This window comes from Arachis hypogaea, chromosome 16 (assembly GCF_003086295.3).
Source record: "Arachis hypogaea cultivar Tifrunner chromosome 16, arahy.Tifrunner.gnm2.J5K5, whole genome shotgun sequence".
Lineage (NCBI taxonomy): Eukaryota > Viridiplantae > Streptophyta > Magnoliopsida > Fabales > Fabaceae > Arachis > Arachis hypogaea.
Genome location: NC_092051.1, coordinates 22,575,549 through 22,603,226, shown reverse-complemented (window position 1 = coordinate 22,603,226; position 27,678 = coordinate 22,575,549). Strand labels below are relative to the sequence as shown.

Below are 27,678 nucleotides of genomic sequence, written 5' to 3'. Positions count from 1 at the left end.
ATGCACATTTCACATCCATTTGATATAATTTAAAACCACAAAATGCAGCATAAGCTAAGAGAAGTCTTATGGCTTCCATTCGGGCAACAGGGGCAAAAGATTCATCAAAGTCTATTCCTTCTTCTTGGTCATATCCTTGTGCCACTAGCCTAGCCTTGTTTCTTGCAATGCTACCATCTTCTCCCAACTTGTTCCGGAATATCCACTTGGTGCCAGTCACTTTTTTTCCATTTGGCCTTGGAACCAAAGTCCACACTTGATTCTTTTGAAACTCAAGAAGCTCATCCTCCATAGCTTTAACCCAAGATGGATCACTAAGGGCTTCCTTGACATTTTGAGGCTCTATTTGTGAAAGAAGAGCAATGTTTGATCCTTCATTTGCCTTTCTAGTGGAAGACCGTGTTTGCACTCCATGAGAAACATCCCCAATGACAAATTTCTCAGGATAATTCTTCAAGAATCTCCATTCATGAGGTCTAGTGGATTTGGAGGCAGATTCAGATACCAAGGGAATCTGGGTGCTGTTAGCTTTAGGGTTTCCTTCAGATTCATGAGACAAAATGGAATTGTCTCTTAAATTTTCAGCAACAGCAGTTTCTGGTTCAGCTTGAATAGAATTTCCATTTTCTTGATTTTGCACAGTTTCAACTTCCTTTTGAGCTTGATTTCCTACATCACAATCTTCCAAAATGCTTTGCACCAAGTTAGTATCACAAAATGTAACATGTATGGACTCTTCAATAATCCTAGCATCTTGATGATAAACCCTATAGGCTTTACTAGTTGTGGAATATCCTACAAACAAACACTCATACGCCTTTGGATCAAACTTACCCAAATTCTCTTTGTTATTCAAAACAAAATATTTGCATCCAAAGATGTGTAAGTAATCTAAGTTTGGTGGGTAGCCTTTCCAAAGTTCATAAGGGGTTTTCTTCAAAAATTTCCTTATGATTGTTCTATTCAAAATGTGGCAAGCTGTGTTAACCGCTTCAGCCCAAAGGAATTTTGGAACATTACTCTCACAAAGCATAGCTCTTGTCATTTCTTGTATGATTCTATTTCTTCTTTCCACAACACCATTTTATTGTGGTGTTCTTGGACAAGAGAAGTTGTGAGATATTCCAAATTCCTCACAAATGGATTCAAATAAATTATTTTCAAATTCAATTCCATGATCACTTCTTATAGAAGAGATTTTTAAATCCTTTTCATTTTGAATTTTCTTGCAAAAAGGTTCAAAGGCCGAAAAGGCTTCATTTTTGTGTGCAAGAAACAAAACCCAACCAAACCTAGTATAGTCATCCACAATTACTAGCCCATAATGTTTACCACCTAGGCTTTGAGTTCTTGTTGGACCAAATAAATCAATGTGTAGCAATTCAAGTGGTCTTTTAGTAGAGATGTCTTCCTTTGGTTAAAAAGAACTTTTGGTTTGTTTTCCCATTTGGCAAGCATCACAAGTGATGTCTTTATCAAACTTTATCAAAGGAAGACCTCTTACTAATTCTTTCTTTACAAGTTTGTTTATTTGAAACATACTTGCATGGCCCAATCTCTTGTGCCATAACCACTTTTCATATTCTTTAGAGTGAAGACAAGCTACATTTTGATCCTTTAGTTCATCAAGAGTAAGTCCATACATATTATTAAAACGCTTGGCAACAAACATCACTTCATTTGTTCTTTCATTAACAACACAGCATTCAAGTCTTTTGAAAATTACTAAATATCCTAAGTCACACAGCTGACTTATACTCAAAAGATTGTGCTTCAAACCACATACCAAAAGTACATCATCAATGAAAGTAGATTGTTCATTACCTACTTTTCTAACAGCAATGATTTTACCTTTACCATCATCTCCAAAGGTCACAAAACCTCCATCATACTTATTTAGTTTGATGAAGTAAGTTGACCTTCCAGTCATGTGCCTTGAACATCCACTATCCATGTACCACATGTCCTTTTTGTTCTTGGATGGTAGGCAAATCTGCATGAAGAGTTTCAAGTAGCCTTAGGTATCCAAATTAATTTGGATCCTTTGAAGTTAATCCATCTTGGTTGTTCAAGTGCATTGAAATCACAAACAACATTATAAACTTTGTTTCCTACAACTCTCTTTTCAATGAAACATTGTGCATATGAGTGACCAAATTTCTTGCAATTGACACAATGATTTTCTGATGTGTGTCGTTGAAATTGAGGTGAGTTATATTGCTTGAAATGATTAAAGTGTTGAAATTTTCTGGTTTTTGGAGGAGATGCATTTCTTTTGACAAACTGATTTTTATTAAAGTTATTCCTCTTTGCAAAAGCATTTTCACCAGAATTTCTTTGAACATTTTTACCTTTCGAAAATGAGATTTTGTTGTAAAATGGTAGTTTCTTGAAAGCAGCCTCATTTTTCGAAATGTAACCCAAACCTGACCCGTTTGAACTCGGATCAGTTCTTGGTGAAGGCTCAGTTTCACTTGTGTACACTTCATCAAATTTTTCTTCAAAAGTTGAAACATATCCAATACCCAATTTGTTTGGTATAGATTTGGTATTTGATGAAGAAGTCACAAATTTTATAGAGGAAGTATTGGAAACTGCATCTTCCTTGGCTATGTAGCCTAAACCAGATTTTTCAAACAATGGTCTTTGACTTGCAAGTAATTTGTCTAAGTAACTAGAACCTTGAGAAAATTTTGCTAAGTCACCATTCAGCCTTTTAATCATATCATTTAATCTTTCATTTTCAGCAATTAAATCATGAGAAGGATCCACAATGTGCTTTCCTTTTAATTTTTCAAGTTCAGATTTTAGAAATATATTTTCTTCAATGATGTCCAAAGCACATTCAGTTTCCTTCACTTTTTCTTTTAAAAAATCATTTTCAGCTCTTAACACATCTCTTTCAAATCTGCATTCATTGTACTTGTCAAGCAGTTTTGAGGTGTTTAAAGTGAGATCATCAATAATAGCATGTAAGTCCTCAATGGTCAAATCATAGTAATTTACCTCATCAAGATTGTTGTTTCCAGCCATGAAGCAGTCTTTGTCATCTCCTTCAGATTCTTCTTCTTCATTTGAGTCGTTCTCAAGATCCTCCCAAGCTGCCATGAGTACTCTCTTCCTTTCCTTCTTTCCTTTGTCCTCCTTTTTGAGCTTTGGACAGTTTAGCTTGAAGTGTCCAGCCTCCTTGCAGTGATGGCACGTCACTTTGCTCAAGTCGATCTTGTGCTCCTTTGAACTTGAACCCTTGTATTTGCCCTTGTTCTTCATCATCCTTCTAAATCTCCTAGCAAAAAACAAAAGCTCGTCATCTGAAATACCATCACTAGACTTACTCTCTTTCGGTTCTATTTGTGACTTGAGGGCTATTCCCTTTTTCTTTGAGTCTGTGTTTGTGTGTGTGACTTCATAGGTAAGGAGTTTTCCTCTCAGCTCATCATAGATTATGGGACTTATGTTGTTACTCTCGGTTAGGACAGTGGTAGTATTTTCCCATTCTTTTGTGAGGCTTCTAAGGAGTTTTCTCACCAAGGTTTGTTCTGCATAGTTTGTACCCATAGCATCAAGGTTGTTGATTATGATTGAGAATCTCTCAAACGCTTCATCAATGCTTTCTCCATCCTTCATGCTAAACATCTCGTACTCTTTTCGCAGCATATCAATCCTTGTTTCTTTGACTTGTTTAGTGCCTTCATGTGTAACCTGGAGTTTTTTCCAGATTTCTTTGGCTGTCTTGCATCTAGACACCTTCCAGTACTCTTCAAAGCTGATAGCACAATGAAGAAGGTTGATTGCTATAGCATTCAGCTCTATCTTCTTCTTATCATCTTCATTCCATTCAGCTTCTTCTTTTGAAGTCACCACTCCATCAGCACTTGTTTTTGTTGGGATCTTGGGACCATTCACAACAATCTTCCATATGTTGTAGTCAATGGATTGGATGAAAATCCTTATCCTTTCTTTCCAGTAGGAGTAGTTCTTCCCGTTGAAGAAAGGTGGCCGGTTGTTTGACTGGCCTTCAGTGAGGGTGTAGGCAACTGTGGTTGTGCCCAAGTTGTTCGCCATTGGATCTTTGCTCCAAGCGGTTAAGCTTGATTCTTGAGACCTTAGCTCCTGATACCAATTGAAGGTTGTGGTAGGCTTAGAGAAGGGAGGTTGAATCTATGCCTTCCTTTTTGTTGCTGTTATGACCCTTTTAAACAAAATTACAATTCTGATTCTGTTTAAACTAAGCAGCGAAAATTTATGAGACAATTTATTTTTGTCTCATGAATATCAGAAAACAAAACACAGCAGAGAAGAGAAAAGCTAACACCAACATGTATCCTGGTTCGGTTGCCTTGTGCTATGCAACCTACGTCCAGTCTCCTCCACAACAGTGGAAGAATTTCACTATAGTTAACAGTATTACATACACCAATTTCACAGGATTGACCCAATCCTTTCACACTCAAGTTCTAACCTAACTTGACATTAGCTATGCTAATACCTAACTATTCACTCTTAGTGCTAACCCAACTAAGAAAGGGATACCTTACAGGTACAAGATACAAGACACTTAACCAACCTAAAGAAATCAGAAAATAACTCTAGGCTTTTTTCTCAAGTGTTTCTCTTAGCCTTTTTCCACTCATGGCTTTTTCTTAAGCTTTCTCACAATGCCTTTTCTCACAAGAAATTACAGAAAGATAAACTTAGAAAAGTACATTACAATCAGTAAAACATGAAGGAGTTTGATTTTATCAACAGCCTCTGTGCTATGCGAAAAACTAGATTGGCAAGCCTCTGATTCAGTTCTTCATACTGGCGGAATGCACCTTTGATTAGGTTACACTATCCAGTTAGTTGAACTTCTTCAAAGAGCTTTCTCAGAACAAAACCTCTATTCACTAGTTTTCTCTTCTTGGTTTCTGAATGAACATCAAACCTCTTTTATCTCCTTGCATGTTGCTGGGTTCTTCTTCCAAGGTCAACACCTTGAGCCTTGAGCTTCACCAACCCACAGATACACTTTTTCTCCTTAATCCCCAGAGTAGAAACTCTCCTTCTAACTTCCTTATCTTGACCGAAAGCCATATAGTAGCAACCATAGAAATCTTCCTATGGTCAACTTGATCTTAGCCCTTGAAAGCCAACTTGGTCCCCAAGTCATGTTTAAGACCGTGGATACACAGCAGAGAAGAACAGAAATCATCTTTCCTTTGTATCCCATTTCGGATAGAGTAGAGAGTTGGGAAGAAGAGAAGAAGATCTGATGCATGCACGAGGAAATGGGTTACCTTTAACCTAAGCTTGATTTGGTTTGAATTTTCTGATTAGACTTCTGTGTTTTAAGCTTAATCCTTCTCTCTCTTGCTTCTTTGGTGACTAGTTTAGGGAAGAAGCTCTTTCTCTCTTTCTCACTCTCTCTTTCTCACTTTTCTGATTTTCTGATTTGACTGAGACAGAAAAGAAAGGAATGTTTATTTGGTGAAAGCAAGTGAGAGGGAATTGAAATTCAATTCGGGCTTGGATCGGGTTCTTCTCAAGTTCAGCCCGTTTTGATTTCTTTGGCTTTTTTTGCTTTTCCTTGGGCTCTCAATTTTGCTTTCAGCCTACCATCCTTGCTAATTGCTTTTCATTCCATTTAGGCTATTGAATTCTGGCCTGCAATAATAAACAATTAGTAATAAGTAATTATAATTAATCAACACTAATTATTTATTATGCCCAAAAATAATATTTGTCATCACTAATTAATTTGGTTAATTTCTTAACTCAACAAATGTTGCAATGAGTAGGTGACCTCGAGAGTGAAAAAGGAAAGCAATGATAGGGGTGGAGGTTGGCGGTGAGGGGGTAGGAAGTGGCAGACAGCGATGGTGATTGCTGAGAGGAGAACATTTGAATTTTGTTGAATATGAGAAGAGAATAAGTGATTGCAGTTACAGATTATACGGGTCCCTGTCCTCCTTCCTCGTGGGTATGGAGCATGAAAATGAGTAACATTTTGTCTCGTTTTAGCAGGCACAAAATGCAAAATACACCTTTTTATTTTTCTATTTTTTATATTACGAAGACACAATTAAATGCATAAAATAATATATTTTTGTATTATTTTTATTTGATTAAATAAAGATTTTTATTTAAATAAAAAACTTGAGAAAGAGGGAGATTTTTTTTTAATTGTTATTGTTTGTTTAGGCCCTATTAAAAAGAAAATAAATGGTCTACAAACTAAATATTTGTTTACTCTTCATTATCCGATGCTATGTCTAAAACACAAAACCATGACCAAATCCAAATAACTCCGAATATGAAAAAGAAGAAAAAATCTCTTAAAAGTGCTTGACTAAGCCTAAAAATATCATTTACAAGGTGAACACTTTGTAATAATTGATATCCATGTTCCAAAATAATTAAAAGATTAAATACAAGATGACCAATTATTAGATGTAGATTGTCTAAAAATATCTACATATATAAATAAGTAGTTGTTGAGTTTAAGAAAACAATAACAATTATTGGATGATAGCCAAACATTATTATTATAGGTTAAAAATCCAATTAGGTGTGAGTTTGGTTTGTTAATGGTGTAGAAACTCAAAGCAACCAAAACAAGCCCAATAATAAGGCCACATACAGTCATGGCTCAAGAAAACCCTTATTACACCAACAACTTCCCAATCAAAAACAAAAGCAAGCATCAGACCAAGACACAAATGTTTAAATATCAAGTAAAATCCTTTGATTGGTTCGGGCCCAGAAGAGATAATGGAGATCCAAACTCATTCATACATATTTTTGCTAACTAAGAAATGGAACTTCACTTTCCATCTGAACTAAAATACAAAGTAACCAAACCATTCTCTCTCTTCTCTTTGTTTCTCTCTTCTCTTCTCTCAACCACATAAATCTCTTCCAAGAAAGAAAGCATAACAAGATAGCTCTGTTAGGGTTTACATCCTAGAAGAAATAGTTGTTAGCTATAAAGAAGAAAGAAGAAGAAATCAGAAGCTAAGGCACAAAAGTACAAATTATCTTAGGCAAAATCAGAAAAATCTTTCCACTTGAGGTATCCCAAAGTAGCTTGCTAAAACTTCCTTTCCCTCATACACATTTCTGAAAAAATAAAGAAAATTAAGTTCTATTATGGATCAACGGTCAAGAAAGGAACTTAGAGATAAAGCAAGAATAAATGGTTCAGATCTTTGAAAATATTAGAAAAAGGATAAAAGAGAAGATGGAAGGTATGAATGCATGAAATCTGAAAGCTCTGCTGCAGTCCCATCTCTCTTCTACGTCGCTGCTACTCTGATTTTGTGAGAAAAAGAAGTCAACTGTGTGAAGCAAGTCTTAGGTGTGGTAATTAAACTCATACAAAAAGGAAAGAACTCTTCAAAGTGAAAAAAAGGAGGGAGAACCTGAATCTAAGTTGTATTGAATGCATTTCCTGTGAGAGTTCAAGTTTTGGATAGTGTTTCTATATCAAAGAAACATTCAACTAAGATGGAGAGCTTCCTTAGAGGGTACTGAAGTTGGTTTTGCTTATAGGGTTCAAGGCTATGAATCATCATCTCCTTCATGGTTTATTGTTTTATTATTCTGTTTTAATGTTTATTTTTTTTTGTTTTCTCTTGAGTGAAAAAAGGCATAAAAGTGAGGCATTTGAAAAAGCCAAATAGAGAGAAAAGGCAAAGAGAGAAGCCTGGAGAGAAAAGCCAAAGTTGATTTTTGATTTGTATTTGTTTGTATTTCTATTTTGCATCTTGTATCTGTTGTATCCCTTACTAAGTTGAGTAAACACTTAGTGTATTGAGAGTCTAGGATGTTTCCTGACCAAATCAAGCTTATATTGAAGTTTGGTTTGTCCAAGATAGGATTATGTTGAGTCCTAGAAAATTGGTGTCTGTAACACTTGAAAGTATAGTAAAAATTCTACCAACATTGTTGTGGAGACTGGATGTAAGTTGCATTGCACAAAGCAACTGAACCAGGATATATGTTGGTGCCATCTTCTTCTTCTCTGCACTATTTTTGTCTCTCTGCCATTTATGAGACAAAACTAAATTGTCTCCTACATAATCCATCACGCAGACATACAGAAGCAAAGTTTCATTTTTTGGTTTTAAGGGTTAATCAATCAACTTAAAAGAAGGCCATAGTTTCAACCCCCTTCTCTAGGCCATCAAGAACCTTCAATAGATTTACATTGGATGAGCTCATGAATGACAAATGTCCGCTGTAAGGGATAAAGACTGCCAAAACCACAGAATTGGTGGCGTGATTCCTCGATACAGGGGCAAAACTTTTCATAAGTTAAGGGGGGAATGACCTTTTCTAAATTTCAATTTTTTCTTATAAATTATGTATAAATTTTGGTTTAGCTCTTTTAAAATTTTATTCTAATTTTTTATATTAAAAAATTAAATTTTGGCCTCTCCAAATTATATTCTAGCTCCGTCCCTGCCTTGATAGTGGTCAGACGTCTTTATAACCTTATAATTGTTGATGACCATTATTAAGACTAATTAGTAGGTTGATTATTTTTTGTTTTTTTCTTTTTGTTGAGCTTGTTCTTACTTGTGTCTTTTTTTGGGACCAAGATGAATAAACGCGCTTACAAATAATTTTGTGTAAAAAAAACTTTTTGAATACAAAAATGATCCAAGCATCCAATTTCATATGATAGTTCCTGATATAACTACTACCACTATTAATGATATTCATAGTAATAATAATACTTATTAATAGTACTTATAATATTAACAATAATTATAAATATTACTAGTTTGATAATAATTTTAATAATAGTATAGATAACAAATTCATAACAATCTTAATAATAATAATGATAATAATACTTAAAAGATAAATAATATTATTCATATTGTTAACATTATAATTTAGTACTTTTTTATGAAAATAATTAATCCAAAAAATTAAATTATGCTGCCTAATCTACTAATAAATATTATTGTTTTAAGATAAATTCATACTACTACCATATGTGTCAGCATTATGCTACTGAATACGTTGTGAATTGTGATTAAAAAAATGTATTAACATTAATTAAGTCATATGCAATTGCATAGTAGTATGGACTCTCAAGGTGGTTTATGGCCTAGATGTTTTTTTTGGGCTAGTGATCGTACAAAAAATCTAAAGCCATTTTGTCAAATTTTTGTAAGAACCTTCAGCTTTATTGCAAGACGTTTTGGAATTGACAAATAGTTTTTGGTTGGTTAGTAAATAGTAGACATTTAGTTGGAGCGTTTATGTTGTGATTTACAACTTTTACACGCTTAGCATGCTTAACATAGTTGTGCGCATCCTTCTCTGTAAATCTCAATAAAGAATAACCACATGCAATGTCTACCATGTAATTAAGTACATTAGACGTCGGCAATCCATTTGGATGCATGCCATCAATGTGGGCCTTAGCAAACCCAGAGATCGCATGAATTCAAAATCATGTGAACTATTTCCTTGGGTATCAGGTCATGGTTATGCTCAAGTGTAACTTTTCGAACCTTCCAAATGCACATTTTCTTGTCAAAATATATGGATATCAAAGTCTGGCAATTCATGCTAGTCTAGGGTCTGTGGGCTTTCTTCCTATCTAATCTATTGTAATTCTTTTCATCCCTTAAGTCGGCCCGTTACAAAAGAACCTGTCTTACAATAATCTTATCTTTATCCTTCGCATAGTCTCTCTTGCGTACCCAAATCCATAACATCTCCCAACACTTAAATAAAACTCATACGCACACTCCTCACTTCGAAATACCTTTTTCATTATGTCCTCTAAGTTTAATCCCATCACCTCTTTGTACTGAAAGCTATCCTCATCAAAATATGAGCCACCAAATTCATGTTTGTTGGCTGGATCATTGTTTGGAAATTCTTCTCACGAATCACTTTCTTCAGATGACATTTCCATTGTTTTTTCCATCCGAAAATCGCACTCTATCTGCCAAATTCAAACCAAACTGAACTTCATTTAACAAGTAAATACTAACTAAACCAACAATAGCCACACAACAATTCAAGAATAACCTATCAATATTAACAACAACAATCTACTATATTTAAACTATTGCTAATCTCTTAATTTTGATCCAGAATGTTCAATCAACCATTTTCATAGAATATATTACAATATTTTTCCCTCTTACTTAACACTAATACAAAAAAGATTGGAGGGGTATAAAGAAAAACTCATGTCATAAGATACACGTTTATATTGCCTTAATTATACTATCTTTCAAAATCATAGTCCCATTGTTATATGATTTTTTTTGTTTAAAAAACTTGTATTTCTTATTGAAGCAAAATATCTTGTTTTCCTACACATACTAGATGGCAAATATTATTAGAAGTATTACTACCACATTCATTTATACACTTTATCACGTAATGTATTCTGCACCTTACATGAAACATATTAAATGCCCATGTTTTAGGATTTTTCTGTATTTTTTAATAAATAAAGGAGTTCAAACTTCAACAAAAAAAATTTATAAAAACACAAAAATTTTAAATAAATTCATACTAATAGTCGAATAAGACCCAATAATTAAATAACATCACTAATATTTATACTATACATTCAAAAAACTTTTTTCTACACAAAATAATTGTGGTTCATTTATCCATTTTGATACCTAAAAAAAGACATAAGTGAAAATAAGTCCAATAAAAAAAATAAAAAATAATCAGCTTACCAATTAGTGTTAATAATGATCATTAATAATCCTAAAGTTATAAAGGCGTTTGACTACTTTCGCAGAAATCACACTGTTAATTCTGCGATTTCTGACAGTTTTTGTCCCTTATAAAAGGCAGTTATTATTTAAAAGACTCATCCAAAGCAAATCTATGTATGCAGATTATCTTTTTACACTTGAGAATTAATCATAAAAAATAATCAAAATTCAATATATAGTATTATATATATAATAAGGATATTTCAGTTATTTCATACATACAGGTATTATACGGATTTTTACGGGGTAAAAATATCACCCCTTTATTATACAAATCTTTGTTTTTCATTCTCGTGAAATAATAAGCAATTAAATGCACAAAATAATATATTTTTGTATTATTTTTATTTGGTTAAATAAAGATTTTTATTTAAATAAAAAACCTGAGAAAGAAGAAGATTTTCTTTTTAAATTGTTATTGTTTGTTTAGACCCTATTAAAAGGAAAATAAATGATTCATAAACCAGATATTTGTTTACTCTCCATTATCCGATGCTATATCTAAAACACAAAATCATGACCAAATCCAAATAACTTCAAATATAAAAAAAAAAAAAAGAAAAAATCTCTTAAAAGTACTTGACTAAGCCTAAAAATATCATTTATAAGATCAACTCCTTGTTACAATTGATATCCAAGTTCCAAGATAATTAAAAGATTAAATACAAGATGATCAATTATTAAATGTAAATTGTCTAGAAATATCTATATATGTAAATAAATAGATTTGCAATAGATGAGTCATTGAATGACAGCTGGCTTTTGTAAGGGACAAAGACGGTCAAAACCACAGAATTGATAACGTAATTCCTTGATACAGGGACAAAATTTCTCATAAATTAAGGAGGGGCAATGACCTTCCCTAAATTTCAATTTTTTTTTAATAAATTATGTATAAAATTTGGTTTAGCTCTCTTAAAATTTTTATTTTAATTTTTATATTAAAAAAAATTAAATTTTGGCATCCTCAAATTATATTTTAGCTCCGTCCCTATTTTGATAGTGGTCAGACATCTTTATAACTTTAAAATTGTTGATGACCATTATCAAGATTAATTAGTAGGTTGATTATTTTTTGTTTTTGTTTTTGTTTTGGCTTGTTCTTATTTATATCTTTTTTTGGGATCAAGATGAATAAATGCACACACAAATAATTTTGTGTAAAAAAAATTTTTTGAATACAAAGATGATCTAGACATCGAGTTACATATGATAGTTCTTGATAAATTACTACCACTACTAATGATATTCACAGCGATAATAATATTTATTACTAATACTTATAATATTAACAATAATTATAAATATTAGTACTTTGATAATAATTTTAAAGGTAAATTATATTTTTTGTCTCTGAAATTTGACAAAAGTTTCAAAAATACTTCTAAGTTTTATTTTGTTTCGATTTTGTCCTAAAAGTTTTCAATTTGCATCAAATATACCATCGACAGCTAAATTTTCAAAAATTTAAAACCAATCTAACAATAATGCATGGAAATTATGCTTAATTTGCTTGTGTTGAGGGTTATTCTTATGAAATTGTTGTTGAATCGGTCTTAAATTTTTTGAAAAATTAGCCGTAGGAGTATATTTGATGTAAATAAAAAACTTTTAGGACAAAATTGAAATAAAATAAAACTTAGGGGTATTTTTAAAATTTTTGTCAAATTTCAGGAACAAAAAATATATTTTATCATAATTTTAATAATAGTACAAATAACAAAATTCATAACAACTCTAATAATAATAATAATAATAATAATAATAATAATAATAATAATAATAATAATAATAATAATAATAATAATAATAATAATAATACTTAAAAGATAAATAATATTATTCATGTTGTTAATATTATGATTTAATATTTTTTATGATAATAATTAACCCAAAAAAAATAAATTATACTGCCTAATCTATTACTAAATATTATTGTTTAAAGATGAGTTCATACTACTACCATATGTGTCGTTGTGATTCGTGATTAAGAAAATGTGTTAACATTAATTAAGTAATGTGCAATTATATAGTAGTATGTGCCCTTAAGATGATTTATGGCCTAGATGTTTGAATAAATGACCATTTATACTCATGAGAGATGAAAATACTGACATTTGTACCCATGAAAGCTTGAAACTAATCTTGTACCCATGATAGATGCTATCCGTGTGACAAAAGTACCCTGGCTTGGATCTGAGCTTGGTTCGTGGGTTTCCGAACCTACGTGGCACTCCCAACCTCCCCTCCCCCCCCAAATATGAGCCAACCATTCACCATCATCATCTTCATCTTCTTCACCATCACCATAAGTCCATAACCTCCATCACCATCACCTCAGCACCGCCACAGCCACCTCCCTTCACCACAACCTCCGGCGACAACCCACACCGCTGCGCCCCTTTCTCTTCTTCTTTCCCGCTTCTCACCTCCGCTGAGCCCAGAAACCACCGCGCTAGCTCCTCCTCTCCACCAAAGCCCAGAGCGGCAGCGGCCATCTTCTCCATTCCTGGGTCTCCTCTCGTCTGCCACCAAACAGCTGCGACACCCAACCTTCTCCGCAGCGTCCTTACGGCATTTCAACCCGTCACCACTCCTCTGTCCGAACCCTAGCTCCGCCAACCATCACCGTTGGCCTCTACGAGCCACCGCAACCCTCTTCCCTTTTCTTCCCTTTGCGTGTTCTCTGTCTTCCTCAGCCACACCAACAAACCGGCCACCTTCTCCTCCCTCTCTCACACTGGCCGAACCACCGCGCCGTCGACGAGCCACAGCAACACCGACGATGAGCCCCTTTTCCCCTTTCTTCTTCCTTCTCTGTCATCCCATCTCACCATCGCGAACCAGCCTAGCACCGTTGCGATTCCAGCGCCATTTCCCGTTCTCCCATGGAACGACCAGAACAGGGTGCAGCCCCTGTGTCTTCCATCCCCTCCGTTTTCCCCTGTGTCTTCCATCCCCTGCGTTTTCCCCTGAGTTCTGTTTCTTTCATTGTATTGCTTTTAGTTCATTTTGCTTAATTTGGTTAGTTAGAAATGCATGTTAGTGGATTTAGGTTTGTTTTGATTCATGCTGGTGTTTGAAAATTCTGTTTGAAAAATTTGGCTTGTCTGATGCTACTGGGAGCTTTGGGGGAGGTAGGGTTCGGACAGACGCTGCGGAGAAGGTTGGGTGTCGCGGCTGTTTGGTGGAGAGGAGGAGTGAGAAGAGGGAAAGAAGAAGAGAAAGGGGCGCAGCGGTGTGGGTTGTCTCTGGAGGTTGTGGTGAAGGGAGGTGGCTGTGGCGGTGCTGAGGTGACGGTGATGGAGGTTATGGAGGTTATGGTGATGGTGATGGTGAAGAAGATGAAGATGATGAATGGTTGGCTCAGATTTTTGGGGGGGGGGGGAGGTTGGGAGTGCCACGTAGGTTCGGAAACCCACGAACCAAGCTCAGATCCAAGCCAGGGTACTTTTGTCATACGGACAGCATCTATCATGGGTACAAGATTAGTTTCGAACTTTCATGGGTACAAATATCAGCGTTTTCATCTCTCATGGGTACAAATGGTCATTTATTCCTAGATGTTTTTATTGGGTCTGTGAAAGTACGAAAAATCTAAAATCATATTGTCAAATTTTTTTAGAATTTTTGTAAGAACTTTTAGTTTTGTTGCAAGAGTTTTTGGAGTTGACAAATATTTTTGGGTTGGTTAGTAAACAATAGACATTTAGTTGGAGTGTTCATATCGTCATCTATAACTTTTACACGTCTAACATGATTAACATAGTTGTACGCATCCATTTTCATAAATCTCAATAAAAAATAACCACATGCAATGTCTACCATATAATTAAGTATCTTAGATGTCGGCAATCTGTTTGGATGCATGCTATCAATGTGGGCCTTAGCAAACTTAGAGAGATCACACGAAATTTCAGAATCATGTAAACTATTTTCTTAGGTGTTAGGTTATAGTTATGCTCAAGTGTAACTTTTCGAACCTTTCAAATACCGTTTTTTTTTTTGTCAAAATATATGGACATCAAAGTCCGAGAATTTGTGCAAGTTTAAAGTTTGTGGGCTTTTTTCCTATCTAATCTGTTGTAATGCTTTTCATCCCTTAAGTAGGACCTATTACAAAAGAACTTTTGTCTTACAATAATTCTATCTTCATCCCTCGCATAGCCTCTCTTGGATACTTTAAATCCATAGCATCTCCCAACACTTAAAATAAAATTCATACGCACGCTCCTTGCTTCGAATACCTTCTTCATTATGTCCTCTAAGTTTAACTCTATCACCTTTTTGTACTCAAAGCCATCCTCATCGGAATATAAGTCACCATTCTGGAATTCCTGCTTGTTGACTAGATTATTGTTTTCCCGAATCACTTTCTTCATATGACATTTCCATTATTTTTTCCATTCGAAAATTATATTCCATCTACCAAATTCGAACCAAACTCAACTTCATTTAACAAGTGAATACTAACTAAACCAACAATAGCCACACAACAATTCGAAAATAACCTATCAATATTAACAACGACAATATGCTATAATTAAACTATTGTTAATCTCTTAATTCCAGTCCACAAGGTTCAATCAATCATTTTCATACAATATATTATAACATTTTTCCCTCTTGCTTAACACTAATGCAAAAAAGATTGGAGCGGTATAAAAAAGAAACTCATGTTATAAGATACACATTTATACTACCTTAATTATACTATCCTTCAAAATCATAGTCCCATTATTAATGATATTTTTTGTTTAAAAAATTTGTATTTTTTATTGAAGCAAAATATTTTATTTTTCTATACGTACTAGATGGCAGATATTATTAAAAGTATTACTACCACATTTATTTAGACATTTTTTAATAAATAAAGGAGTTCAAACTTCAATAAGAAGAATTTATAAAAACACAAAAGTCTTAAACAGACTCATATCAATAGTCGAATAAGACTCAATAATTAAATAACATCACTAATATTTACCCAATCTTGTATTTAAAAAACTTTTTTTTTACAGAAAATAATTTGTAGTTTATATCCCTGAAAAAAAAAAAAAGACATAAATGAGAACAAGTCCAACAAAAAAATAAAAAATAATCAACCTACCAATTAGTCTTAATAATGGTCATTATTAATCCTAAAGTTATAAAAGTGTCTAACCATTTCGTAGAAATTACATTGTTAATTTGACGATTTTTGACCGTTTTTATTCTCTATAAAAAATAATTGTCATTTAAAAAACTCATCTAATGATAAAGTTACGATAGAGAAAAGGAGAATAATAATCCCTAAAAATCAATAAATTGTATGTATAAATTTTTAATTTTTTAGTTTGGCTTCTTTTTAATTTTTAATTTTTTTTCTTAACTTATATTTTTTATGTTAGCCACTCTTAACGCCTTTGATTTATCCAAAGCAAATTTTGCAAATTATCTTTTTACACTTGAGAATTAGTCATATCAAAAGTTATTGTATAGTATTAGGCAAATGTGTAGCCTATTAGAGTGCTTCCAAGCAAAAGAAAAAATAATTTATTAACAATACTAAATAACTAAAGATGAATTAAATTTTATGTGTTGTTTATGTAAAAATAAATTATATATCATTATATTAATAAAAATATAATTTTTAAATTTATTGTTTAAAAGATTATGAGTATATGTTTAAATAGATTCTTGAAAAATTTTGTATCGGATGTTTTCGTCTGTAAAATTTTTTTATTACATTGAAGTTTTTGAATTTTACAAAAGTAAGATATATAAATTACTATTTTAACTAAATTTATTGTTTTCACTTGGATAAATAAATCCTCAAAAATATAACCGATATATCTTATTTTTATAAAATTTACGGATCTTAACCTATTAAAATTTACAAAAACGTGCGACGCAAAATTTTATAGAGACCTATTCCAATATATACTAAAAAAATTATAGATCTGATTAAATGATTATAAAATACATTAAAATTTAACTCTAATTAAATAAATAAAAATAATAATTACTGTTTTTTATAGTAAATAATAATTACTTTAATTATATAGAATAATAGAATCTCTCTTATTTATTATAATGAATTCTCTTCTACCGATAACGCAAGGGGTAAGGTTAGAGGCGAAATTCATATACAACAGAATCCACAATTCACCTCCTCCTGCAGCTCGTAGCCGTCCGATCAGATGACGGAGTCACCGTCGGATAGGCGGTGTAAGCGCAACGCCGGCCCAAATTGCCGGTGCAGCGGGGTGGCGTCGCTGGGAAAATCGTTCTGCGAGAAACACTTGCAGCAGCGTGCGCTTCAAGACCAGAAACGCAGAATTAAGAGGAACGAAGGGAACGAATCGGAGCGCAGGTCCAACAAGACCAAGAGGAGGCTATCGACCGCCGATGACGTCAGTGCCGGATCCGAATTGGAAGTTTCCGTGTCCGAATTGATTGAAAACTCCGTCAGAAAGAAAAAAAAGAACGTGACGAAGAAGAAGAAACTGCTTGATCAAGTTAGCTCAGCTTGATTTTTTTTTTAAATGACTGCTACTGTAATTTTGGTTTAATTTTGTTAAGCTCTAGAACTGGAAATGTAGCATCGTTGTTTCCAACAGTGTTGAGTCGTTTGCATTTTCAGGAGAGTGTAAATGAGTGTGGTATTCACGAGGACTCTGACAGGGGAATTGAAGATAAGAAACAAATGGTGAGGAAACTGCTATGTCGTGATCATTTATGAATTGCGACTGGTGGTGTTTAATTTTTTAGAAAATTCACATTTATTAATCTTCATGATCATTATTTTTGATTTTAATGATGAAGGCTTAACTTTTATTTTCACTACAATGTTGGCTCCTCAGGGTAGCAAAAGCAAGGAGGGTGGAAGTTTGATGTGTCATCAGTGCCAGAGGAATGATAAGAGTGGAGTTGTCTTTTGCTCAAAGTGCAACAGAAAACGCTACTGTTATGAATGCCTTGAGAGGTGGTAAGCTTTGCTCTTCCTGATGTTAATATTTTGAGAACTTGAAAACTGTTATATGCAGTCATCTTGAAGGAATTAATAATCTTCCCATTTTGATATAAGGTGAATAGCCTTTTACCTTTACTACTTTAGAGTTTCCAGCCTCTCACTGATTGTCTTGAATTAGGTACCCAGGTAAAACCCAGAAGGAAGTTGAGAATGCATGTCCATTCTGTTCAGGCAATTGCAATTGCAAAGCCTGCTTGCGGGAGGTTCCAGTGCTTATGGTAGATGGCATATGATGAAACTTGGAAACTTTTGAAACTTGCTTACCTTATGTCCTTGTTTAACTATCTTCTTTGTTTTAACAGGACCGAGAGGTAAATTCCAGTGTCAAATTACATCGACTGCGCTACTTACTCTATAAAGCCTTGCCTGTTCTGAGGCATATTCACAGGGAGCAAAGCTTAGAACTAGAGATTGAATCTAAAATAAGAGGTATTATGTTATGGGCCAGTCTATAGAAATTTAGTTTCTTTGAATACTGTCTTTAATTTACTTGCTTTAATGATTCTGGGTATTAGGTGAGCAACTGCAAGAAAAAGGCATAGCAAGAACAGAGCTAGACAAACGTGAGCGCTTATACTGGTACGTTTTCTGAGTTTCGTAACCATTATGTTCCATCATATTTGCCTTTGATCTATCACTCTATCTAGGACTTTTGTGTATAGAATGATGCACTTGGTATAAATTCGTTGCGACAAGGTTTTGTAGCTGCAAGGGTTGGATTACTTCCATCTATAATTGTGTCAGTCCTATGTTGGTCTTGAACTGACTGCCTCCATTATAAATGGCAGTGACAATTGCAATACGTCTATAATTGGGTTTTACCGGAGCTGCCCCAATCCCAGTTGCTCTTATGATCTATGTCTCATGTGTTGTCAAGAGCTTAGGGAGGGTTGCCAACCTGGAGGCATAGAAGCTGAAACATCCCAGGAACAATTTTCTGAGAGAGCTCATAATCATGATTCATCAAGAACTAAGAGTAAAAAACAAAATAAAAGATATGGATGGGAGAGCCAGCTTGTGCCTACGAATTTTGATTTTCAAGCTGACATGTCCACCCCCTTCCCTGAATGGAACGCTAATACAGATGGTAACATTCCATGTCCACCAAAACAGCGTGGAGGATGTGGTACCACATTGCTAGAATTGAGACGTACTTTCAAATGTAACTGGGTAGTGAAATTGCTAAATAATGCTGAGGACCTCACCAGAGACTACACACCGCCTGATGTTGATATTACTGAAAAGTGCTCTTTATGTCAGAAAAATACTATTGAAGGAAAAACCAATCTTGAAGCCCGTAGGGCAGCATTCAGAGATGATGATAATGATAATTTCATATATAGCTCAAATGCCCGTGATATTTCTGATGATGAAATTGAGCATTTCCAGAGGCACTGGATGAGGGGAGAACCTGTTGTTGTGAGAAACATTCTAGATAAGACATCGGGTCTTAGCTGGGAGCCAATGGTTATGTGGAGGGCTTTAAGAGAAACAGGCTCCAAAGTGAGGTTTAAAGACGAAACTCGAAGTGTAGAAGCTATTGATTGCTTTGATTGGTGTGGGGTAAGTCATGCAAGTTAATCATTTCAAAGAATTTGATCTATTGCAATGAAAATTTATTTTATTTACATGGTTCAGTTTCACAGGTTGAGATCAATATTCACCAATTTTTCCAAGGCTACCTAGAAGGTCGAATGTATAAAAATGGGTGGCCAGAAATGCTGAAATTGAAAGATTGGCCCACATCCACCACTTTTGAAGAGCGCTTGCCTAGGCATGGCACGGAGTTCCTCATGGCACTCCCCTACAGGGATTACACTAATCCAAAATCTGGGACTTTGAATTTTGCCTCTAAACTTCCTGATGACTCACTAAAGCCGGATTTAGGACCCAAAACATATATTGCTTATGGATTTTCTGATGAGCTTGGTAGAGGAGATTCTGTGACAAAGCTGCACTGTGATGTGTCTGATGCAGTAATTTCTTCTCTAGGGACTCCTTTCAATTTTATTTTCTGAATATTGCCATTTTTCTTATTAAAAAAATGTTATTTGTAAATTGTACCCTCTTTTATTGCTTACACATATTATGGAAAGGTTTAGGTTAATCATGTGATATTTATAATTACAAAATTTTCCAACTATTAGACATTTGATAATCTTGTCCATTTCTATCTCCAAGTTTTCCTCTTGGAGATTGGTAAAATAAAACTTATTTTCTTTTCTTTACTTACTCTTTATGATCTTCCCTGCATGATAATTCTATTGAATTTGTTCTTGTTTCAAAATGAAACCTCTAATACTTCTATTGAATTTGTGTTTATAGTTATTGTCTTTCTGAGTTCATTTGGACGGGAGGAATTTGGTTTATGAATGGAGTCTAATCAATGTTAAAACTCCTAGCCTCCTTTTTTGACATTGTTTTAACTAGGTGTATTGTGTACCTTATAATACTATAGATAATGTAACATAAATTTGTGATTTAGGTCAATGTGTTGATGCATACAACCAAAGTGAAGATAGATCCTTGTCGGAGAAAAATAATAAAAGAATTGCAGAAAAAATATGCCGAAGAAGACTCTCGTGAACTTTTATGTGAAGCTTTAGGAGATGCTGATGAAAGACCTAAATCTGAAGCATTGAGCCATGATCCGAAGGCAGACATTGGAATTGGTAATATTTCACCAACTAGCCACGTGGATCAGTGCATTCCATCTATATGTGAAGAAGGCAAGAGTCAGAAGTTAGAAACACATGATCTATCTGCAAGTAGCTTAGCTAATAATATGAGCAATAAGGAAGACAGAATGAGGATTGATTTTTTAGATGATAAGGAGCCTGCTGGTCCTGAGCTGAGAGAGTCAAAACAAGGCCTGGAGAAAGATACTTTGCAAACTGAAGATGGAGCTGAGGTTGCCCTCGGTGGTGCTGTTTGGGACATCTTCCGCCGGCAAGATGTCCCTAAGCTAATTGAGTACTTAAGAAAGCACAAGAATGAATTCCGTCATATAAAAAATCATCCTGTAGATTCTGTGAGTAGCTTTGCCAGTCATTGTTGATGCTCTCTCCCATATCTGGAAAGGGCTAAGTCAGTTTTTTAATATACTGTTTTTTTTACAGGTTATACATCCTATTCATGATCAAACTCTGTTTTTAAATGAGAGGCATAAGAAACAGCTGAAAAAGGAGTTCGGTAAGTTTTTCAATTAGTTTTCTTAGTTTAGACTTGGTTGAAACGTAATACCACTCCACATTAAAGATCCTCCTTTTTTATGCAGATGTTGAACCATGGACCTTTGAGCAACACCTTGGGGAGGCTGTCTTCATTCCAGCAGGATGTCCTCACCAAGTGAGAAACAGACAAGTAATTCATCATCTTGTGACAAACATGTCATTTTTCTTCGGTCCAACATGTCTGTTTTTAAGTTCTAGCAAATTTCTCTTCTTTTTTGGTGGGATAAGGTTTTTTTTGTTGTTAACAAAGTTGTGGATACTTAAATATTCGAGTCACTTTTTGCAGCCACTAAAACGACCTAAAGTAAGTGTCTATGGAAAAGGTTGGCATTATGGTAACAAGGCGTTACATGTTGAAAAAATTGAATTAACTAGAAGAATAAATAGTATATATTTGAGTCCCCCATCCAATTCCTTTAATTACTTTTAGTTCCCATGGGGTCTGAGGCGAATAGTAATAGTAATGCCAATGCTGAGGCCCAAAAGAAACAAGAGGATGGGACTAATGAAGCAATTATGCAGAATAACCCAAGTAGCAAAAGGGTGAGGAAACCTCCCATATGGATAAATGACTACAAGAAGTAAGTATGAGTGCGTCACAAAAAATTATTAGCTTGTGCTGAGGTTAGAGTTAGTTACAACAGATTGGGAAATGGGTTGTGATATAAAAAGGAAATTATAGGGTAAGAAAAGGAATGATAGGTATTATGTTGCTATTTGATATTGCAGACCTCCCTTGAGCTCAGGGTGGTATTAGTATACTGTTTCATTGATTTTTGCCTTGTATATCAATTGAGTACTTTATATGTCAATTGAGTACACTTATTCTCCTTTGTCATATTGCTACTGTGATTGTTGTGAATTGCTGTGAATGTTTATAGTGCCTATTAATTAGTGCTTTCATTGAGAGGAAATGGAGCCATGGCCGACGGAATCCATTTGACCCGACTGGAGGAACTCACCTTGTCCAACAAACAGGAGGTAACCACTCTTAGCCGCGGGTTGGTGGAGGCAAATGAGAGGATCACCGATACGCAAATTCAACTCACAAACATGGACTCCTTACTGCGATCTATTGAGAAGTTGCTACGTGAAAACTTGAAGCTGAAAATGAAGGCCGCTGATTATGGCCCCATTGGTGACGATGCCGCAGATGGCTGTTCCGGTGTTGGATCAGTAAGCATGTGCACTAAACAGCCGTGGCCTGGCTAAGGGTGAAAGTCGCCGATCTCTCCATGTTTGACGGCGAAAGAGTGGAAGATTGGGTCTTCCATGCCGTCAGCACTTGGAGACGTTCGAGATACCCGTGGAGCAGAGAATTCGGGTGTTATCGTTTCATTTGGTGGGTATGCATGGTATTGATGGGCATTAACAACAGCATCACCTACACCTACACCTGGGACACATTTCTGGAGGCGCTAGTAGTCAGATTTGGGAAGAATCTCTTCTATGACCCTTGCACCGCCATTAAAGAATTGAAGCAGAGTGGATCGGTGGAGGAGTACGAGAGCCAATTTGTAGAGTTGACCAACAGGATCAATGGGCTGAATGAGGAGTGGATCATCTCCCTCTTTGTTGTTGGGCTTCAGGACCAGCTCAAATGTGAATTGCTCCTAGCCCAACCCACATCTTATGTCCAGGCCGTTTCCATCGCTAAACTCCATGAGCAGAAGAACGCGACAATGCTGGGCTTATCTCGGGTCGGTAGCAATAAGGCCACAGTAGCCCAGAACCTGCCCCGGTTTGCTCCTAACAGAACCTTAGACTCAAGAGTTCTCACCCAACGACTACCCCTTCCACGAGCTCCATAGCCTCCGCTAACACACCCTCTTCTTTCCCAACACCATAAACAACCCCACCGGCATTTAACACACCCTCTTATTATTGCGATTAACGTTACAGCCAGGGGTATCGCTGCAAGGCTTCTTATCAGCTTCTCGTAGGTGAAGAGGAACTCCAAGAGCTCTTACATGGCACTGCCGGAACACTTGAAGAGGAGAATGACTCTGATTTGGAAGATGAGGGACATGACGAGGAGGAACAACCTCCACGAATCAGTCTCAACGCCCTTGCCGGGGAGCTTCACCCTGAGACTGCAGGTGAAAGGGACACACGCCAACCGACCCCTGCTGATTTTGATTGACGGCGGCAGCACCCACAACTTCATTAAAGGGTCAATTCACTCAATTGCCAGGAAGCTCAATTTTCCTCTTACCCCCACACCAACACTTCAATGGTGGACAATGGCGACTCCATTAATTGTGCTGCTAAATGCCAAGATTTTTCATTATTGGTGTAAGGGTATAACTTCTCCGTGGACACTTAGGTTGTGTTTGTTTACAGGCATGGGATACTAACATAGAGACACAGAGACACAAAATCGTGTTTGGCTGATGAGACATGGACAGAGACATTGTGTCCAGAGACACTAAATTAGTGTATTTTGTGTCTATCCTGGCAGGAAGGACACAGAGACATTAACAAGAGACAACTTATTTTTCATTTTTTCTTTCATTATTCTGGTTAGTTTTTCATAATTATATTTTTTATTATTATTATATTTTTCTTCCAAAATTTTTTGAATGAAAAAAATGAGAATAAATTAGACTTTCATAGTTTGTTCTAGTTTATCACCAAACAAAATATAAGAATACTAATTTTTCTGTCTCTATCCTTTGTGTCTTGTCTTGTTCTGTTCTCAAAACCAAACGCAGCCTTATGTACTGGACCACAAAGGCGCAAATGTGGTCCATGAAGCATTATATGGGTTTCTAGCTCGGACCATTCCGGGGTATGTGCAAAGTGGGAAACCACACTTTAAAAGTTAGCTGTTAAGGGGGAAGAACCACTCTCCTTATATACAACATCAAGCATTCCATACTACTTGATGTGGTACTTTGAGCACCCATAATACCCAAGTCCCTAACAATACACCAGCCCTGAGAGCCGACATCCACGGCGGCTTCACTCTATCGACACTGACCCAACGGGCCACTTTGCTACGGTCTATCAGTGCCTATAGGTAGCCCTTTCCATAGCGCCAACGACTACGCTCTGATACCATTGTTAGGTATCTAAGGAAAGTGGGAAACCACACCTTAAAAGCTAGCTGTTAAGGGGAAAGAACTACTCTCTTTATATACAACATCAAGCATCCCATACTACTCGATGTGGGACTTTGAGCACTCATAATACCCAAATCCCTAACAGAGTCTCTTTATATGGAACTGAAGTTTCGCCCTCCAACAAGCATAGAACCGAATGAAACGCCTGGCTGATAGTCATCGTTGAGAGAAATTGTTCAATGCCGATGATTGGGTTCTGTTGAAGCTGCAACCATATAGGCAAAGCTCAATGGTGGTTCGTGGTAACTTAAAGCTTGATAAGCAGTTTTATGGGCCGTTTAAGGTGCTGCAGGGGGTAGGGGATGTCGCATACAAGTTGGAACTTCCAACTGGCAGTGCTATACGTATGGATGAAAGACTACGAGAAGTAAGTATGAGTGCATCATTGGGAATTATTAGCTTGTGCTGAGATCTGAGTTAGTTACAACAGATTAGGAAATGGGTTATGATATAAAAAGAAAATTATAGTGTAAGAAAAGGAATGATAGGTATTATGTTGCTATTTGATAGTGCAGACCTCCCTTGAGCTCAAGGTAGTATTGGTATACTGTTTCATTGATTTTTGCCTTACATATCAATTGAGTACTTTATATGTCAATTGAGTACACTTATTCTCCTTTGTCATATTGCTACTGTCATTGTTGTGAATTGCTGTGAATGTTTGTAGTGCCTATTAGGGTCATTATCAAGGTCCAACCATTTATGTTTCTTATTGCACACGTATGCGGTTGAGAGAGTGATTTGTATAATTAGCAGCACATTTTCTTCCTACTTTTATTTGAAAATGGACTTCATATGGTTCCATCTACCATGCTAACCAATATTATTTTCTTATAAATTGTCTTAAACTTGTTTTTGTTGATCAGTCTTGTATAAAGGTTGCTCTTGATTTCGTTTCTCCGGAAAATGTTGGAGAATGTTTACGACTAACTGAAGAGTTTCGTTTGCTCCCAAAACACCACAGAGCCAAGGAAGACAAATTGGAGGCAAGCTTTTATATTATATCTTTGTTCTTTTGTACATGTCGATGAGTCTTGTTCGTCGCCCTGTTTCCTACATAACTTCTATAAAAATATTATGTGTCATGGAAAGTGCTTGACAGTTTTGTGCAATTCTCTCTGTTTACAGGTTAAGAAGATGACGCTTTATGCTGTAAGTAATGCTGTTAGACAAGTCAAACAAATAATATCGGTCAACGAGTAAGATTGGTTCTACTATCTTAGAAGTTTGTTCATGTTTTAGCTACTTCTGCCATTGTTTTGACGAATACTTGTTACAGTTATAAACAGATTCCCCTTTTTCTTAATAACATTTAGGTGAATAAGATTATGAAATATGAAAATGACAAAATGTATCACTGCCATGTTATAATACCTAGCTTTTTTAGCTGATGCAACAATATCTTGTTAAAATGTGTTTGTAGTATTATTACAATCTTACTTTTAGCCAGTTCAGCATTTTTGTTCTAAACTTTTTTGGTTTAGTCTAACAACATCTGGGAACCTTTGTCAAAAGAGCTTTAGGAAAAAGCAAAAAACAGAAAACATATTTGGTGTCTAAACTAGTATTTTTTAGGCCAACAAAGAAAGACACACTAGACAGGGAAGCGAAAGAGAAAGAGCTAAATATCTATTAAATTCTAAACTTCTTTTTATATATATAGAAAAAAGTAAAAAAATATATTATTCTCCCTACTGATGCGGGGTCCATATTTCCTCCACTGTCTACAAGACCCGCCCGCTTTATCCATTTCACGGATAGGAAAGAAATTTGGGAGGAATCACGATTCTGCTCCGGTTACATTAAATATTCCACCCCCCTTGAGTAAAGGAAAATGGGTAGAGAAATATATTATTTTATCATTGGATACAGCCAACGGTTCTGGCCCCTCATTGCCGAACTTATATTTCTCTAATCTGTTCCCCCACAAACAAAATCAGTCTCTCACACTTGCCAAGGCATTCTCAGATTATCTCCTGCATGCCTGCCTATTTGACTGGTTTGATCCTGCATGTGCAACTTTAATTCACTTTCACGACGTATAATTATAAACATCCAACTCTGGATATAACTACTAGTTCGCTGAAAGTAGTTTTAGTGATGCTGTCCAATTTTAAAAATAAGTTATAGAGTATTATTTGTATATATAATATGTCAATTATTATGCTGACTTACAATATTTACTATTAGATTTTATCATTAGATGATATATGAATTTCACACAAATTACATTTATATCTCATCCGCTAACAGATGATGCATGAACCAGCACCAGGTTTCATCCAGACCCAAAAAAAAAAAAAAACCAGGTTTCATATATTAATTATCAAATGTACATGTAGTAACATTTTTTAAAAAGTATAAATTTGTAAATAGAAAAGGATTGTATAGCTGTAATATATATTTATTCTAGGATTCCCTGATCAAGCTATTACTTTTTGAAACTTAGATCCGGATTCACTGTACGGACATAAGTGCCATGCCATAAATTATTTCTTCTTTTTTCTTTTATATAAATGAGAAAGATAAATTCAAAGTTGATAAACAAAGTTGCAGTACATACGAAAAATGCATGATTTGTACGGGTGAGAAAGGGACACATGTCACGAGAATCCATTCCCCAATCATAAAACACCCAATTTCTTAAGCTAAGGTGAGTAGATAAATACAAATACATCACCATTCATAATTCCATTAGGGAGAGAACAAGGTGTAGGTAGTAGGTGTTGAGCTGTTCATGCATGGTTGATCAATGTTGGAGGTGAATCACGGTTTGTCCATGTTATTTGAAACAGAAGAGACAGTAGTTTTTTTTAGTTTCCACGTAATCTTCTAATTCGACAGATCAAGGACTAATTTGTCGCAGATTTGAGATTTATTTAAAGGTTTTTTGACTAATGGGTTGCTGCATGCACAAAGTGTAGGGATGTATATGGGCCGGGTAAAACCGAGTTTGTTCTAACCCAGATTCAGCCCTAAATATACACCAGATCTATTTTTTAGACCCTAATCCGACTCTAAACCCGATAAAACCTAAACATTTTCGTGTCACAATTATACCAGGTTCAAATCGGGTGAAAACCGGGCCTTTAAAGTTTTAACAATAATTTATAAAACCGTGTCACTTATTTATAAAGAAAAAATTGTTACCGAAAAATTGATATCCATATTTAAACTTGAATTTACCCATAAATTCTAATTTGATGCTTCTTTGATCTATTTTCTAATTCAACAAGTGTGATTAAAAATAAAATAATAATCTTATAATTATTATAGCATAATATTGGAATTAATTTAAAACATATATACCTTTTTTTGTTCCCTTAGGGTGCACATAGGTCGGGTGAAGTCGAGTTTGCTTTGATCCGGATCCGACCCTAAATAATGACCGAGTATATTTTTGAGATTCTTATTCGACTCTAGACCCGGTGTAATTACACCAAATTAGCCCCCTAAAATGTTCGGATTCGGACTGGGTCTTTGGACCGAGCCAGACCATGTACACCCCTAATAAGGTGGGATTTGAACCCTCGACACTTGCTTAAGCGGGCAAGTGAGTT

The 27,678-nt window shown here is 35.2% G+C and overlaps 1 protein-coding gene and 1 long non-coding RNA gene across 9 annotated transcripts; one reads left to right on the top strand and one right to left on the bottom strand.

Moving 5' to 3' along the window:
* Positions 1 to 6,704: 6,704 nt before the first annotated feature.
* LOC140179922 (uncharacterized) lies at positions 6,705 to 7,976 on the bottom strand. The gene is made up of 2 exons (XR_011874027.1): positions 7,404 to 7,976; positions 6,705 to 7,293 (listed from the first exon to the last, which is right to left on the bottom strand). It is a non-coding gene; the product is annotated as an uncharacterized lncRNA (long non-coding RNA).
* Positions 7,977 to 16,812: 8,836 nt separating this feature from the next.
* On the top strand, positions 16,813 to 25,517 carry LOC112758460 (lysine-specific demethylase JMJ27). Of its 8 annotated transcripts, XR_011874029.1 has the most exons (15): positions 16,813 to 17,245; positions 17,371 to 17,436; positions 17,591 to 17,715; positions 17,879 to 17,978; positions 18,063 to 18,189; positions 18,276 to 18,339; positions 18,549 to 19,323; positions 19,407 to 19,736; positions 20,246 to 20,791; positions 20,880 to 20,952; positions 21,038 to 21,123; positions 21,889 to 23,515; positions 23,708 to 24,485; positions 24,985 to 25,104; positions 25,247 to 25,517. XR_011874029.1 is itself a non-coding variant. In XM_025807142.2 (13 exons), the coding sequence occupies exons 1-13, from the start codon at positions 16,928 to 16,930 to the stop codon at positions 25,319 to 25,321; spliced, it is 2,805 nt and encodes a 934-aa protein (XP_025662927.1). In that variant the 5' UTR covers positions 16,813 to 16,927; the 3' UTR covers positions 25,322 to 25,517. The 8 variants fall into 8 exon arrangements, 6 of the variants coding, with proteins under 6 accessions (XP_025662927.1, XP_025662929.1, XP_025662925.1 ...); XR_011874028.1 differs by having other exon boundaries at positions 21,875 to 24,485; XM_025807142.2 differs by lacking the exons at positions 21,889 to 23,515; positions 23,708 to 24,485.
* Positions 25,518 to 27,678: the final 2,161 nt, after the last annotated feature.